Source organism: Sceloporus occidentalis, unplaced genomic scaffold, assembly GCF_023333645.1.
Source record: "Sceloporus occidentalis isolate IW3139 unplaced genomic scaffold, rSceOcc1.0.p SCAF_24, whole genome shotgun sequence".
NCBI classification, from domain to species: Eukaryota; Metazoa; Chordata; class Lepidosauria; order Squamata; family Phrynosomatidae; genus Sceloporus; species Sceloporus occidentalis.
In genome coordinates, this window is record NW_028317004.1 from 2,186,605 (window position 1) to 2,203,713 (window position 17,109).

Genomic DNA, 17,109 nt, shown 5'->3' on the forward strand with positions numbered 1-17,109 from the left:
CAAACCATAGTAACAATCTTTTACATGGGTAAACAAGTTAGGATCGGAGATAACTGAATTATGTAGTATCAAGAAACTACAAGATACTAAACACCAGAGAAGGCTACATGGATCTAGGACAATGTTCAATGCCCATAGAATAGAAGAGCTAAATGTGCTTATGTATATGCTGCTTGCAAAATGATGCGAGAAGCGCTCTGAAGACAGAACCCTGTTTACCTGTTTACAGGATTCCACTGAAACAGGCGATCATGCCTGGTACTATGTATGTATGTATGTATGTACAGTATGGGTATGCAGCAAGGAGAGAGAATCATTCTACGTTCATATACCGGTAATTAAAATATTTCTACATGTCATATAATGCGCTCATTAGTGTATCTCAAAATAATTAGTGACGAACGTGGAGACGTTTCACATATGTAAGCTAAGGTGAGTGAAAGTGGGGAAGATTGGGTGGGGTTGGCAAGATTTTATCCACTCCATAGCTGCATAGATCATATTGCATTTAACCCTTTCTAGATTGCACTTTGTATTTCTCCTCATCCCCATTCCCAAAGGCTATATTCTTTTTTTCCTCCTTTATTTTAACCCTCTTTTCTCTTTTTCACCTTGTTTTTAGCTCTCTATCTCCTCCCATCATTTGCTGGAAGTCCCCTTTTTATTCACTTTCACTTTTAGTTCACAGCTCTGTCGTCTCAGCAGGACACAAAAGCAGACAGACGACATACTTTTGGTAACTTCTTCTCTGCGATGGCAACGCTGTACATATCACAGGCCGCCAAGGACAAGGTGGGAGCCATAAGTGTTTAAATGTTTCTATTTGTGTGTATGCGCATATATTATTTAGTGTATAGGTAGATATAGCTGCATGCTGCATTCACATGAACGGTTTATCTTTCTTAGATATATATATATATACTTGTGAATTTGTAAACATTTACTTTTAATTGGATACCTAGTATCGACAATTTACCTGGATTCATCTAATTTTCACATGTTGCTGCCCACCACCTACAAAGTGCTTCCCTGCATTATAATAAACTTATAAACTTGATGAAGCAATTAATGCCCTCCTTTTAGTTTAAACATCACATATAATGCATGCTAGAACTACAGGTGGGCAGCATCATGTTAAATTTACATGTGTACTGAAAACTATGGCAACCTTAAATTCTGAGCCACAGAGTACATTGTTAACTACAAGACGAGGCCTTCCTCTTTCCGTTTGGCTTTGCTGGTGCTTCTTTTCGACATAAACCTCTTCTAATTCATGTACATGTAATTGTCTGGTAATGGCCCCACCCTGAAGCATTCACATATATTCTATCGTAAGATTTATTTTTTTTAAGCAAAATACTGCTGTTTGGTGCAATTGTTGAAGTACTTTCAGGGAACAATCTTCTAAACAGCGCTAGGAACTTCATTGATGGCTTCAGATTGCCTGCAATACCATCACAGTGGTCTTCTCATAGAGAAAGACCCTACTGATCAAATATTTGAAATAGTCCTTATGACTCAAAAAAACTTTGAGCTTGTAATGGTCAGAATGGTCTCACCTAAATAAATAAATAAATAATATAATAAAAATTATCCTCAAAAAACTATAGCGCACAAGACAGAACTTCTTACGAACCCAAAGCCTTCTTTATCAGAAACTTGGTGTGTGTGTGTGTGTGTGTTCTACAGCCCTAGAAATACCAATAATACGGTATTTATAAAATTAAATACGAGTCTAAATCAAGTTGTGTAAACAGAGAGCATTCTTCTATTTGTAAATGTCATACTTGGTTACATACAGACAGCACCTAATAATGGGTCAGGTAAAGCCCCGGCCGGACCACTAACCAAAATCTTTAATGCAAACATGTACCTTTCGGCTGTTTGAAATGTTGGGAGGGATGAGGAACCAATCTATCAAAATTAAACCCTATAAATGCCAGTGGGGCAGATGGTCAGGCACTGAAATGTTTTAAAGGATCCAGTGTTGTCAGGCTGGGGAGCGTGTGGAATTTTTTTAAGCTCTATGATAATAAACCAAGTGTGATAATGGTGGTGGTGGGGGGATGACTCTAAGAATTAGTTACCCATAACAATGATCTTTGACAGTTTTCTTAAGTAGAATGGAAAAGAGATTTTAAAAGTGAAAGAAAACGTCAAGTAATTGGCTGGGAATAACTTTGTGAAACACATCCTGGAAACTTGACCTTGAATTAAAAAACTGATGTCAACAAAAAGTCAGGATTAAGTGTCGATTTGGAAGCAGTGTCGGTATTAAATAACATACCTGGCCTTTAAAAATGTACTGTATCACCGCAGGTAATGTGAATAAACAGGGATCCATCCGCCATACAATTTTGCCGTGGCCAGTCTGGAGAACTCCGCTCTTCTGCTATAGACTTTGATTGTAAGCAGTGTCATTTGTGATATACAGGACCGGGGGGTATGTTCGGCTAGCAATACTCTGGATTTAGTCATCACCCGAAGCATAATATTACTGCAAAACTTTTGCAGATACTCTGAATCACAAATGCCTCAACATAGGGATCCTGGAGTAGTTATGTATATTCTTGTTTATATGTTTTATTTAAGTTAGTAACAAAGTGGTCCAGAAATAACAAATTTTTTTGTTTTTGTACAGGTGGATGAATTCAGAAACCATCTTTGTCTGGAGGTGAGGAATTGTGGGTCACACCATTTTTTTTTGGAACCCTTGGAACAGGGTCTGTAGGCTAATTGCTTCCTGTCACTTTTGCCAAGTACGACACTTGAATTGGTAATACTTCCATTAAAGCAATGTGTACATTAAGCAGGAGGGGTCGTGTGTCACGGCCGTACATATGTTTCACATCATGATGGTATGAGATTAGTAGCTGACCTTGAAACCATATGTGTGTGTGTATATATATATATATATCCATATCTATATATCTATCTATATATTAGACATTGCAACAGTTAGTTTTGTGATGTAACTGTAATTCATTTATGGGCAATATTAATTGTAATTATGTAGCCAGTGACTTGGCCACTATAGTATCTCTGAAACATGTTACATATGTTTTCAATTAATTTTTTGTTTTGCTTACTACAATTTTCTCCACAGGCTGATAAACTGGTCTCAGCAGGATTTCCCAAGAAGATATCTGAGTTGGACCAGTTCCTAAGTGTAAGTGGGGTGGGATAAGGGTAGGTTTGCCACCGAGCCAGTAACTATTTTAGGTTAGAAATAATCATATGGAAACACATTTGTGGTCATTATGGAAGGATGAACAGCTACCTGGTGTAAGCAGTTGCTTGCCTCAGAAGGTTGGGGCCTCCTCTCAGTGTATGGATCCCACTTTAGTGAAATCTGGATTCACCTATGTGTATTATTAGCTAACCAAAAAATAACCAACAAAAAATGAATTAACCAACAAACACATTGCGCATGCCAGGTAATAAATTTAATAACAGAAGTAACTACCGTTTAGCCTTAAGGGTCCCTTAAGCAGCCATTCTTTGGCATATAGCAAACGCAAGCGTGTCTTGCAGAATATTTTGTGGTGGAGAGAAGACTAGGCAATGCCGTGAAGTGCTCAAAAGATACAAATGTTCTCTTTTTTCCCCCCCAGTCATCATTGTTGTCTTACCATTGAACAGTGTTTCAAAAATATCCATATTCAATGCTTTATCAGCTTTTGGCAGGGCTCAGGGTCCAATCTATAATTTAATTTTCCTTTATGCTCAGATTTGTGGGTAAGCAAATAATTACCCTTAGTAAATATTTGTTACTCATAACTTTTCAAACCCTTTCATAGCGTGTGTGTGTGCAGGATTTTTCTCCTGCTTCCCACTGCTATCCATTTCTTCACCTTCATGAGCATCAAAACGCCGATGGTGTATTCTCGCGTATGTTGAATAGTGGAAAGTGGGAAGCCGTGTGTATAGAAAATATAGATGTCTGTGGAAGTGTTCATCTAGGTGAATAAAGGGCATCAGTAAGGCAGTGTTGAGTGTGCATACCGTTCCTGCTTGCCACCTATTTGCCTTGAATCTCCAGCTCAGCAGTGCACACGTGCGGGATACTCATGAGATTGTTTATTTTATTGTTCAGAAGTGTTGTGTCTTTTATGACACTCTTTCAGAGCCTGGTGCACCATAATCTGGCAGAGGACCGTGGGAATTATAGTTCAACAGATGGAGAGCCACCTGTTGGGTATCTGTGATTAGATGACTTTCCCATGATACCTAGCTAGAATGTTGATGGCTAAAGTCTGGCTGTTGACTACCCATAGGTTTTAATAATCATATTTCCTGTTTTAATTAGACATATCTTTTTAAAATACATCCAACAAGGCAGGTAATCTCTTTGAAATGGGAGACATATTGAGTGCCAATGAACAGCCGGAGCAACACAAAAAGACATAGCGGTGTAGATTTTTATATAATTTTTAAATAAGTCTAGCCAGAAAAACACATTTTGAAGCATTATTCTATTTACCAGTGCAGCACTAAATTAGATACTGAAAGCTTCAGAATCCTGGCAGCTGACAGCTTAAAGAGCGGGAAGGCCAGAGCTACTCCCACAGCTGCTTCTACAAGACTTTATAAATAACCGGAGTGTCCGCCGATCACAGACCCAAGGCTGGAACTGTGGTACTTTTGACTTTTGCTTAAAATACATGACTGCTCTATAACCTCAAAGGGTGCTATCACGTAGCTTTGAGATGGGTTTTTGATCTGTTTGATGAAGAAAGTTGTTCCTGTTTGTTTAGTTATTATGTTACAATTCTATTATTTGGGTTGTACTCAACATAGAGCAAATCAAGATGGCAGCAGTGGTTTTCCAGACAGGCCCTCAAGAACCACTAACCATAGTGAACTTTGCTGTTTAGCGTTTTTGTTACAATCTTCAAATCCTTAAAACCAGGTCTGACACGGTACCAGAGGACTGGTTTGAGAACCACTGGACTGTTGTACATCAAATTGATTACACAGGGGCAAAAGTGTACCTAAGGTCTGAAAAATAAATAAATTAAAAGTTCAGGCAATTATGCTTAAACCAGCCGGGATCTTGTTCTTATAAATACTTAAGCGTGCATTATTGTACATGTTTTGGAAAAGGTAAAGGGCTTTCAAATATCCAAAATTCAAGGTTCAGACCCAGCCACAGAGAAGCCGCAAGCTTCCTCTTCTTTGCAATTGTTGTATGACAGCCCCAACCTAAAATTACTTGTTGGATCTTTCAAAGCTTTTTTTTTTTATCAATTCTCAGTTTATTGCATAAGTGGTAACAAACGCATGGCACAAAATAAGAAGTACAGAGTCACAGCAAGTGATCAGATTACCAAACAGCATAGGAGGATACTGCACACGGTACAAACAATAGTAGAACCAAGCAGGTACATCAGCGGAAAAGAGCCATCCCCCAGGGAGACAGCACAGTGTAATACATGGATAAAACAGGGTACCCAAAATCACAGTGCCAAAATGCATTACATGAGAAAGAAACAAAAACAAAATAAAACATGTCCGTCCCAAGGTCTATCGGGTAGCTCCAATACACAGTCGCCCAATGAAGGATACCGAGAGCCAACACAAAAGATGAGAGAACGACCCAGAGAAAGTGAGTCACAACCCCCTAAATGGAAATAGGTAAAGGGCGGTGTTCCAGGGACGTGACAAACGTCCTCCAGTGAAACCACCGAAGCTCAACCCTGTGCCCCGCACCCCTAGCTGACCCCACCAAAACCTCCATCTGGTAAACGAATTCGACCTGGTTCACCCAGGCCATAAAGGAGGGAGGAGTGGCTGACTTCCAGTGGCGGGGGAGAACCACATTGGCAGCATTAATCAGGTGAAATGTCAAGGACCGCTTATAACAGGAATAAGAAAGCTGTGTGTGGTGGAGCAGAATGGACTCAGGAGAAGCCTGAAAGTCGGGATCGGCCACATCACGGATCACCGCAGTAACGGAATCCCAGAAGGGCCTAATAGCGGGGCAGGACCACCAAATATGTAACAAGGAGCCCGGGTGAATCCCACACCTCCAGCAGCATGGGGAAACCTGGGGAGCGAACCTATGAATATCTAAGGGAACCCTATACCATCTCGTAAGAATCTTAAAAGACGTCTCCTGCATCCGGCTAGACACCGTTCCCTTGTGGACAACAGAGAGGATCTTAGACCAATCCTCCGGGTCGAACGAGCAGGCCAAGTCCCTCTCCCATAGGCTAAAATAATACGGCTTAGCGACCGACTCAGGGGAGAGCAAAAGTAAATACAGCTTAGACAAAAGATGGGGGGATTCCTTCGAATCCAAACAAAGCCTCTCCAGAGGAGAGAGTGGCTGGTCCATGCGCGACAGGACCGCCAAGGACGAGACAAAATGACTAATCTGATGATAAAGGAACCGGAGGGAGAAAGAACAGGGTCCCGGACCCGACAGGGCCTCCAGAGGCTTCAAGGCTGTCCCGGCGACCACGTGACACAGACGCAGAGTGCGAATCCCCGGAGGGAGGAAAGCTTGTATGCCCCTCCCCGCCAAACCCGGGGGAAAGTCCGGGTTACCAACCAAGGGGGTCAATGGGCCGGGGACCCTAGCCACCACGCCATCACCCAGCAATCTACGAAGAACCCGTAGGGTGGGGAGAAGGAAAGGATGGGCAGAGAACGTGACGCACCTCGCGGGGACACGGATCCACGGTAACACGGACACCGGACACGTCAGGAAAGACCCCTCCACTAATACCCATTGCTTAACAGAATCTACGGACCATTCAACAACGCGGCGCAGGTGAGACGCCTGCCAGTACAGTTCCAAACTTGGAAGACCCATCCCCCCCTGTAGCCTTGGCCGATTCAGATAGGAAAACGCCAGGCGGGACTGCTTACCCCTCCAAACGTATCGCAGGAAGACCCTCCTGCATCTCTGGAAAAAGGATCTCGGGAGAGCGATGGGAAGCGTCTGAAAAAGGTATAGGAATCTGGGTAATAGATTCATCTTTATAACTCCCACCCTCCCAAACCATGAAATATGAGGATACGCCCATTTACGCAAGTCCGATTCCAACGTGGAGAGTAAGGGCTCAAAATTAAGAACTCGCAGCCTCGAGAGGTCCCCAGGGATAAACAAACCAAGGTACTTGATAGAGTCCTCCCTCCACTTAAAAGGGAACTCAGTCCGAATGCGGTCACGAAGACGCGCCGGAATGCGAAACCCTAGAATCTCGGATTTGGACAAATTAATTTTGTAATTGGACAATTCCTGAAACCTGTCAAGCTCCGACAGGACAGCCGAGAGGGACCGAATAGGATGGGTGAGAGTCATGAGGATATCATCCGCAAACAACGATAAGGCATAAGACCGGGGTCCAATCTGAACCCCCGTGATATCCGGATGGGCTCGGACGGCGTTCGCAAAGGGCTCAAGTACTAGAAGAAACAAGAGAGGGGAAAGGGGGCACCCCTGCCGCGTGCCGTTCGCCAGCGTGAACGGGTCCGACAACAAGCCATTAACGGTCACCCGAGCGGTCGGAGAATCATATAATGCCTGGACACAAGTCAAAAAGTTAAAACCGACACCAATCCTGGACAACACCCCAAAAAGAAAGGACCAGGACACCCGATCGAACGCCTTCTCGGCATCCATCGAAGCCACGACCAACGGAAGGTCACAGGACTGGGCATGGGCTATTATGTTGATCACCTTAATTGTATTATCCCTGGCCTCGCGTCCAGGAACGAAACCCACCTGGTCGGAATGGATAAGATGGGGTAAAAAAGGTAACAGGCGATTGGCTAAAATTTTGGAAAACAGCTTCAAATCAACATTAATCAAGGAGATAGGGCGAAAACTACTACAGAGATCTAAATTTTTGTCGGGTTTAGGGATGACCGCAATATGCGCGGACAAAGCCTGCGGGGCAAACGGAACACCCTGCGCGATTGCATTAAAGCACGAAACCATATGAGGGCCCAGAACAGAAAAAAATTTCTTATAATATAAAATGGTAAAACCATCCGGACCAGGGCTCTTGCCAGCGGGAGAAGACTTCACAACCTCGGCTACCTCAGCCAAGGAAAACGGTTGGTCAAGGAGAGCTCTGGCCTCGGGCGGTAAAGTAGTGGAAATAAATTCAGATAAATAAGCCGCAGTGGCCGCTTCCGACTCAGAGGAGGGAGATCCCGGACCCGGCAAATTATACAAGGAGGCATAGTACCGTCTGAAACAGTCGGCAATGTCCTCCGAACGAAAGCGAAGACGGCCAGCAGAGTCTCTAATACGCGGAACATAAGTTTGAGCTCGCTTCGCCCGCAGCGCCCGAGCCAGGAGCCTGCCAGGTTTGTCACCAAATTCGTAAAACTGACGCCGTACCAGAAGATAATTACGCCTAGTCCTATCATCCAGAAGCGCCGCCAATCTCGTACGCGATGCAGAAAGCTCCACCTGGGCGGAGGGGAGGAGGGTCAGCTTATGGCGGGCCTCCAGACGCGCAATTTGCTGCGTAAGGTTTAAAATAGTTGCCGCCCGGGACCGTGTCACTGAAGCACCCAACTTGATCAGATGACCTCGCAAAACTGCCTTATGGGCTTCCCATAGAATCGGCTTCGAAACGTCCGGGGTGGCATTCTCCGCGAAATATTGGTTAATATGAGAAGTCAATTGGGTAATGTGGTGAGGGTCACTCAACAAATTCTCGTTGAGACGCCAATGCCAAGAAGACCTAGGGAGACCAGAGAGGGCGAGCTTCAGAAAAATCGGGGCGTGGTCACTAATCGTTGCCACACCGATGCTAGCCGAACGCAGGACCGACAAATGAAAGTGAGACAGGAAAAAAGCGTCAATACGCGAATATTTACAGTGGCTAGGGGAAAAGTAGGTGTAATCCCGCACCGTAGGATGGAGGGCCCTCCATACATCAACCAGCTGGTTCAAGCGCAAATGGTGGGATACTTTACGGATCATAGAAAAGGGGATATGGGAACTCCCAGAGGAGGTATCCATTTTAGGGTCCAAAACCATATTAAAATCTCCCCCCAAGATGGTGATACCCTCCTGGAAATCAGCCAATTTAGATAGGGTCGAGACAACAAAGCGGGCTTGGTTACTATTAGGGGCATATATATTCGCCAAGGTGACTTTATGAGAGCCCACAAAGCCCTTAACAAACACAGCTCGCCCCTCGTCATCTTCCCACGTCGCAGAGGGACGAAAGCGGACACACTTATGTATGAGGATAGCTACCCCTTTGGTTTTAGAGGAAGGAGAGCTGGACAGAAAGGAGTGGGTAAAGTGCCTATTTAAAAGAGGAAATTCCCTGTTAGTAGAAAAATGCGTTTCCTGCACGAAGGCGATATGCGTCTTAAAGGAGTGAAAAAACGCTAAGAGTTTAGAACGCTGTTGAGGTTTATTAAGGCCCCTAATATTCAAGGAGACCAAGTTAAGAGACTGAGGAGCCATACAAAAAAAGGTAGAGAGCACCAGAAAAAGTACAACCTGTACCCGGGACCCTTGGGACATGCAAAAAACATAAGAAAACAAAACATAAACCAAACTGTGTGAAATGTGTGTAAGGTGTGGTGCGATGCAAGGGAAAACATCCCTAGTAATATTGCTGTAGCAATATGAAGGGTGAGCACGGGGACTGCAAGCAGGCCCAAATCAACTGTCCACCTACGGACAGGAAAGCTCTGGGGGGGGGGTGCCAAAAAGAGCACAAAGGAAAGGACCGTATCGGTCACAGGGAACAAAGGTGGCGGGAGCCAAACCAAACGTCCCCATCTACGGGACAGGAGCTAAATTAAATGAACCGCGCAGAGGAAGAGAGACCTAAGAGCTATAGCGTCCACTGACGGTCGCCGAAGGCAATAAGCGCTCAGCAGGTAAGTATTGCAATATATATGAAAGTAAAAGGCAAAAAAGGTGAGTAAAAAAAAACCAAACAAAGCGAAGAGCAGCAGAGAAATCACAAGGCCATGAGACAGCAAACCCCACATAGAACAAGGGACCTGACAATGGCAAAAATACGGAGACTGCAGAGTCACGGCGCAACGGACAACAATAGTGTAATGTGGTGTACGAGGGACGGCGTGTGCACAGCGATGAACCGGAACGAAACGGGCGGGCGCGAAAGAAAAAGAACTGAAAAAACAAAACAAAAATGCCGAAGTCCGAAAAGTCCGAAGAATAGCGTCCAAAGTTCTCCATCCGGAGGGGCGAACAGGAGCACAAACACCAATGCCCGCAACTCCACCAACTCACCACCCAAACCGGCGAAAAGTCTTAGGCAAGGGAGACCGCCAACCAAGACGCAGGAACCAACGAGGGACGGAACGTCGCAAGCGGGGCCAATCCATCAGGCATCTCCCTCAGGCTGTGGCGCGGCAGACGCGGCCGCCGAGACCTCTTCCTACGCTGCGCCGGAGCCGTCCAGGACATAGCAGGGTTGGTGAGTTGTTTCGGAACCTCCAGAGAGAGTTCCCAATCCGGAAGGCGAATGGCTGGAAGGTCAAGGCGAGCAAGGAAGTCCTCCAAATCGCCGTGGTGCCTAAGGGTAAAGACATCCTTGTCCTTACGAGCAATAAGGACGAACGGGAAACCCCACTGGTAGGGGATACCCGCCTCCCGAAGCGCGGCAGTAACGGGTTTGAGGGCCCGGCGTTTCTGAAGGGTGATCGGGGACAAGTCCTGGAAAATCTTGACCTGTTCCCCCTCGTAATCCAAGTCGCCCGAGAGGCGACATGCCTTGAGCACAGCCTCCTTGACGGAATAGTCATGTAGACAGCAGACCACGTCCCTCGGTGGAGCCGAGGGAGGGCCTCTCGGGCGAAGCGCCCGATGGGCTCGATCAAACTTTATCGGGGTATCGTCGGGCTGTTGAAGGAGCCGATTAAACAGGGTCTGTAGCGTCATACGGACATCATCGACCAACACTGATTCGGGTAGGCCCCGGACGCGCAAGTTGTCACGACGTCCCCTGTTATCCAGGTCTTCAAGCTGTCTGCGCAGGGCAAGGAAAAGTTCAGAGTGATCCCGGTGCATCGCGGATAAAGCATCCACCGTTTCACAGGTCTTAGCATGGTCCTCCTCCAGCGTTGCAACCCGATCACCAATATGCTGGACGTCTTGCTTAATCGCCGTAAGATCAGCACGAACTCCCTGCAAGGCCTGGTCCAGGGCGGCGTCAATCACGGAGACGAGATCTGCCTTCGTGGGAAGCTGCTTCAAAGCGTCCTGCCAGGTAAGTGACACCGCCGGAGGATCCGAAAGCGTGGTATCCTGGTTCAGCGAGGCGTCGTCAGAGCACTCGCTCGCACGGCTCGATGGAGACGGCGCCATCTTGGACACATGGCCGCGAGTCTCGGAGTCTTGAGAGCCCCGAAAGAAGTGGCGTACCGACGACGCCGGAGGTCTCTCCCGGGTGCCAGGAGCTTTAGGGGTACCGGCAGCGCGGTTCGACTTCCCCATGATCGCGGGAGCGTAAAAAAAAAGGCTAATAGTCCCGAGACGGTAGACGGAGCTGCGAACTTATGCAGCCATCTTGGTTCAGCGCCGGCCCCGCCCCCCTCTTTCAAAGCTTTTTAGCTCCACAGTATCTCAGCATGGAAAATAAAGGTGAATGTGACCTCATTGAAGGCAGGAATGGAGACCAAATGGCAGTCATCCACATGGCATTGCTTGAATTCATATGCTAATCAGACAGTAGATTCAGCTGCCATGTACACCCAGTCAGAACAGCTGAAGATTAGGATGAAAAAATGGTTCTTTTCAGAAAGCAAATCTCTGCTAACAATTTATTCTTCATGGAACCATCAGGATTACACGATTAGTTGGTCGTCCTTTCAAGTTAGGCTTTTATAATCAGGAATGGCAATTACTAATGTATACGTTTATTTCAATATTTTTATTGTTATATTTATGGTACCCTAGAATAGTGTCATGTGATCTTTATACACAGTAACCCAGTACATCTTTGTGGAAAATGTGAGTTTATTATATGATAATAAAGGCAGATGAAGAGAACACTACTTGATACAGTGTAAAGAAAATCACACAAAGAACAAATAAGCATCGTGTGATTAAAAGGTGTTTACCCTAGTCACGCACATTACAAAAATCCCCAGCAATTTATTTTATTGAAAAATAAGATCAATAATATTTTTCATATTATTCAGTGTATATCTCATACCAATTTATTTCTGTTTTACACTTACCGTACTTTAGTATGGATGCATTTCTTTTTCATCCCACCGTGTACAGTGTCTCTGAACACTGGTTGCCATTTAAGACTCTAATGAATTTGAGGCATGTCATCCCTTGACAAAGTGTCAACACGTTATTTATATGTTGTGCAAGTCAAATCTGTTTTGTCAGAACTGGAGCATGGCTATTTTATAGGTTGCAGGAGTAAAATAGCCAATCTGGCAACTAAATTCTGCTTAGCTGTCTTCCCTGGAGTTTTTAATAGAAACCCTATGCAGGGCACAGAGAGTAATTTAAGACAAAATTATTAATAAAATAAACATACAAAAATAAGGGTGCTATAATGGATTGAATGTCCCTTAGATTTGCATGTTCCTTAGTAACTTACCTCTGGGTCTAGAGCGTGTGATGTAGGAGGCATGCGCTAAATATATAAGATCACCTGCTATTTTCTATTTCTACAAGATTCCATCTAACGTTTCATTTTTGTAGTAAGCAAAATTTTGTTCATTTTAACGATTGTTCCAGACTCCAGAACTGAATATTTCTGACCTCAAAACACTTCGAGCCGAACTAGATATTCCAATACCAGACCCAGAGAAAGAAAAGGAGAAAGAGGTGAGAAATGAATCCCAACACAAACGGAAAAAAGCCTCATTAATATGACTTCAAGTTAAATACATAGTCACTAAACCAAGTGTTTAGGGTAAAGATTTTCAGAAGTCTTGGGGGGGGTTGCCTGTATATGAATATCTATATAAACATCATTTGGGGGAATGTCTTCAGCAATTTAATCTTTTTGTGCATTCTGCTGATATGTTGTTTACAATTATACTTTAGAAGAAAAAGAAAGATGACAAGAAGAAAGATGATGACGAGGAGGAGAAAGGTAAAATGATGTTGCTCTGTTCTTTCATATATTTTCGATAACTGATGTGGGGAAGCTTAAAGTGTCCTGTGTTTTTAGGTTAGACGGCTGAAGTGCAGAAGTACAATTTAGCCCCGGAACAAACCAGTTATATGATACCAGACATGGGACTATTGGTTTGTTAATAATTAATTCCATATGTCATTAGTGTCAGCTTCAAAGGTGCCACTTGTGCACCAAGAAAGCTTAGGGGTCTTCTAAGACCAACCGAGACCTATGTTAGCTGATATCTAGCTCTTTAGCTAAAGCTGCGCATTAGCAAACACAATAGTTGCAGCATGTTAATTAGATGGATAATTAACAGTAATTCCTTTTTTTCTAATATTAAAGCCTTCTGGGAATCAGGGCACAAGTGTAAATGCACTATGATTGAGATAGATCTTCAATTAACTATTATTTAACCTTTAAAGATACACGTAACAAACTGGCAACCATTTCTCCTTATACAGGTCCTCCCTGTGGACCCATCGCTTGCAATGATAAAATCACAAATCTACAAAACAAAATCAGGAATGAAATACAAGAATCGAAAGAAAACCTGAATTTGGTAATAATTGTTTAGTGAGAAGAAAAAAAAGGTGGGGTGAAAAAAAAAATGTTTACAGAGTTGAGAAGTTACGCAAAGAGAAAGGCTAGGGCTATGTCTATTTCAAAGGGGTACTTTACAGGAAATCCACAATCTGAAAAACATAGTTCTATCAATGGGAAGTTCCAGCTCATGGCAAAAATGTTTCCCTGTAGGTGATCATAAAGGCAGGGGACTGCAGGTCTAGTGGGCAGTAGAGCCTGAGTATACCAGGAATTTCCCCGTAATGGCTACTTTTACGCCTTTTCAGGTTTCTCTTTGGCTGCAGCTCCAGATTCCTCAGATTGAAGATGGAAATAACTTTGGAGTTGCGGTTCAGGTAATGTGTCACAATTGCAACATATAACTTTTTTTGCCTTCTTATTTGATCTAATTCATGTTCTGTTCTCAGGAGAAAGTGTTTGAACTAATGACAAACCTAAGGACAAAATTAGACGCCTCCCAAACCCAGATAGCAAAGTGAGTAAAATTTCCAAAAATGTCAAATTAATCTTGAAATGGTCTGGCAGGGAAGGGCTCATCACTGCTCATCAGCTTTTTTCTGCATCATTAAAACCCTGCACGGCTCAGGTAAAGAAATCTTCAATGGGTACTTTTTGGCTAGGTGGGTGGAAATGCAGAATTTAATATTATAATACCATCAATCCCGTGCTTTACCTGTGGAAAATCCTAGCGGTAAGTCAACTAGAACCCCAGTGGCCAGTAAAGTTTGTGTTCCCCAAAAGGTGGCTCACGTTGATGTTTCAGGTGGTCCATTCTTTCTCCACTCTCTTCCACCAGAATGAGCCTACCCCACCTAAAATCAGAGAATGTAAGCTTTACAGGACAGGGACATCCTTTCTTAATATATTCATACTAAGTGTACCCCAACAAACATGTCTGTGGAATGCACTGTACTTATATGAATACACTTATTGTACCAATGTTTTAATGATACTCGAAAGCTCTAAATACATATACATGCATGTGGCCAATGAACATGAGAGGTCAGTAAGCAGGGCTTGAGGAAAAAGTACAGGTGGAAGTTCCGTAGTGCATAATGTACTCTTACCCATTTAGTCCACAATGAGAGTGTTTGATGGAATTATCGTCCTGTTTCTCTGTTCAAACAAAACGAAAATGTAATCATTATCTACCCAGATACCTTTCTGATCGAGGTGATGCTGTGGCCAAGGCAGCAAAAAGTCCTCATGTGGTAAGTGACTTTCTTATTTGCCTGGCACCCAATTTAAGTATTGAACCTAAGACATATATATACATATATATATATATATATATATATATATATATATATATATATATATATATGTTCCATTTCCTCTCTCAACACCTGCCTCCTGGCTTTTTCATTTGCCAGGAAACATGAACTAAAGTTTGGAGTTAGGACTTTATTCTAGGGCCATCCTTTTGAACCTTAGGCCTGGCAACCACCTCCCGTGGCTGATGTCTGATCGCAGACAGCCAATATAGCTGCTTCCAAGAAAAGAATGATTGCCGATGGCCAATATGGCTGTGTGGTAACGTGGTAGCAAGGAAGCTTTAAAATAACTAAAAGGGACAGTGTGCCACCTGCTGATCTATTTTAAAATCGGGGATCGTGATGTGAAATCTGCCCCACCACTGTAAACCCCCTCCTCCTATCAATAAAAAGGATACAAGGACATTTGTTTATTAATCATTTTTTATTTTATCTTTAAAACAAAAAAAAATGGACCAATGCACTTTTGTGGACTGCAACTCCCATGATTTTTCTTTATCAGTATCTATTCCTTTTCTAGGGTGATTACCGTGCTCTAGTCCATCAGCTTGATGAATCCCAATACTTAGAGCTACGGATAACAGCCCGGGAGATAAGGAACTTCTACGTGAGTATTTGATGAGAATGGCATCTAGAAACCTGACAATCAAGTTCTTGGCATGCTGGAGGTCTTAGGCAATCGATAGCTTGGTGACCACAGTTATCATGAGTAGTACCTACCGTATTCTTTTTTTAAAAAATATAAAATCAACGTCCTGCAAGCTTTTAAAGTGTGATCTTTAGCTTTAATGTAATCTTAATATATGATATGAACATTTGTAGAGCTTTTCCTAAACATTAGTCAGTCGGTCTTCCTGTTATGAATTCAACATTACTACCTGATTTAGTGAACAGATCCATAGCGCATGGATTATGGGCACATCACTTATTGATCGGATATTGCACTACATTGACCACATTGCAAGTAATGGCAGTCTGATCATTTAGTTTTGCAGACAATTTAAGAAATATTCAAAACAAATTTACCAATTTTAATCCCTGTCCGGCTCCGATCCCTACCATGATTTCTTGCACCCACTTAACTCATTGCAATTTTGTAAACTGCCTGATAAGTGGTTTTGAGGTACTGTCCTGAACAGTTTATATTGTTTTTTTACCCTTCTCTTAGGCCACTCTTTACGATATAATCAGTAAGAATTATGCCAAGATTAAGAGACCTCGTGGAGATGCCAAGCAACTCATCTACTAACCGCTTCATAATCCAATGGATTACTGGACGACTCCAATCCATGTTAGTTATGACCTTCCTGTATTTTCACAACCTCTTTACGTTAATAAAATTCTGACAACCAGGCGTTTTGTCTAGAGTGAGGTGGTATTGAGGTAGATATGGTTGGGTTGAGAAGTAAAAGGGGTAAATCAAGATGGGGTGGGGATGAAGTTAGTGTTGAAAATCGAACAGAGAGGTGATCATTTTTGGGATGTTATGCAGTAGGATCAGAGGGGACAAGATTAAGAGGACAGGTAGTGCTTGTTTGAGAAGAAAGAAAAACAAATCGTAAAACTATACTATACCAATTTTCATACAAATGCTGAAAATTAGGTGGGGCCAACAAAACAAAGAAACAAAGATCCAAATCAAGTAGATGAATTGATGAAGATTGGGAACATGAGAGTCATAAGACATAGAGGGTAAGATAACATCATAAGGCAAATGTCAAAGGGGGGGGGTGATATTGAGCAAAGGCTTAAATAAAATACAGTGTATGTATTCTTACTAGTAGGGATTTAGTAAACTGTACAAGACCAAAGAAATACATATAAATTAATTTAGAGGCTAGAGAATGTATAGGGATTTTCAAGCTACCAAGTATGGGACAGGGGGTGTCATAGTAGAGGAAGTGCATGTGAAAAGAAGTAGAAAGCAGTCAGGGAGCAATATAGTATGTGGTGGTGCTGGTATGCAGAGAGCATGTACAGCATGGTAGTTAGAAGATGAAGAGACTGAGAAAAGATAAGACGGTATGATATTTCATACACAGGCAAGTGAGGAGACTGGAAAGGTCCATTAGAAACGGGTAAAACAGTAACTGGTCCATGAAGATTGGAGTATTGGTTGGAGTTTGTGCTTGAAGGTCTGATTAGTAAAT

General features: G+C 43.2%; 1 protein-coding gene across 1 annotated transcript; it reads left to right on the forward strand.

The window, feature by feature from the left end:
- The first annotated feature begins 251 nt into the window (after positions 1 to 251).
- LOC149300499 (proteasome activator complex subunit 1-like) lies at positions 252 to 16,208 on the forward strand. Its single transcript, XM_089485008.1, has 12 exons — positions 252 to 269; positions 682 to 792; positions 2,642 to 2,674; positions 3,107 to 3,169; positions 12,716 to 12,805; positions 13,028 to 13,076; positions 13,565 to 13,662; positions 13,952 to 14,020; positions 14,093 to 14,160; positions 14,842 to 14,896; positions 15,480 to 15,566; positions 16,128 to 16,208. Exons 1-12 carry the CDS (start codon positions 252 to 254, stop codon positions 16,206 to 16,208), a joined length of 822 nt encoding a protein of 273 aa, XP_089341134.1.
- Positions 16,209 to 17,109: the final 901 nt, after the last annotated feature.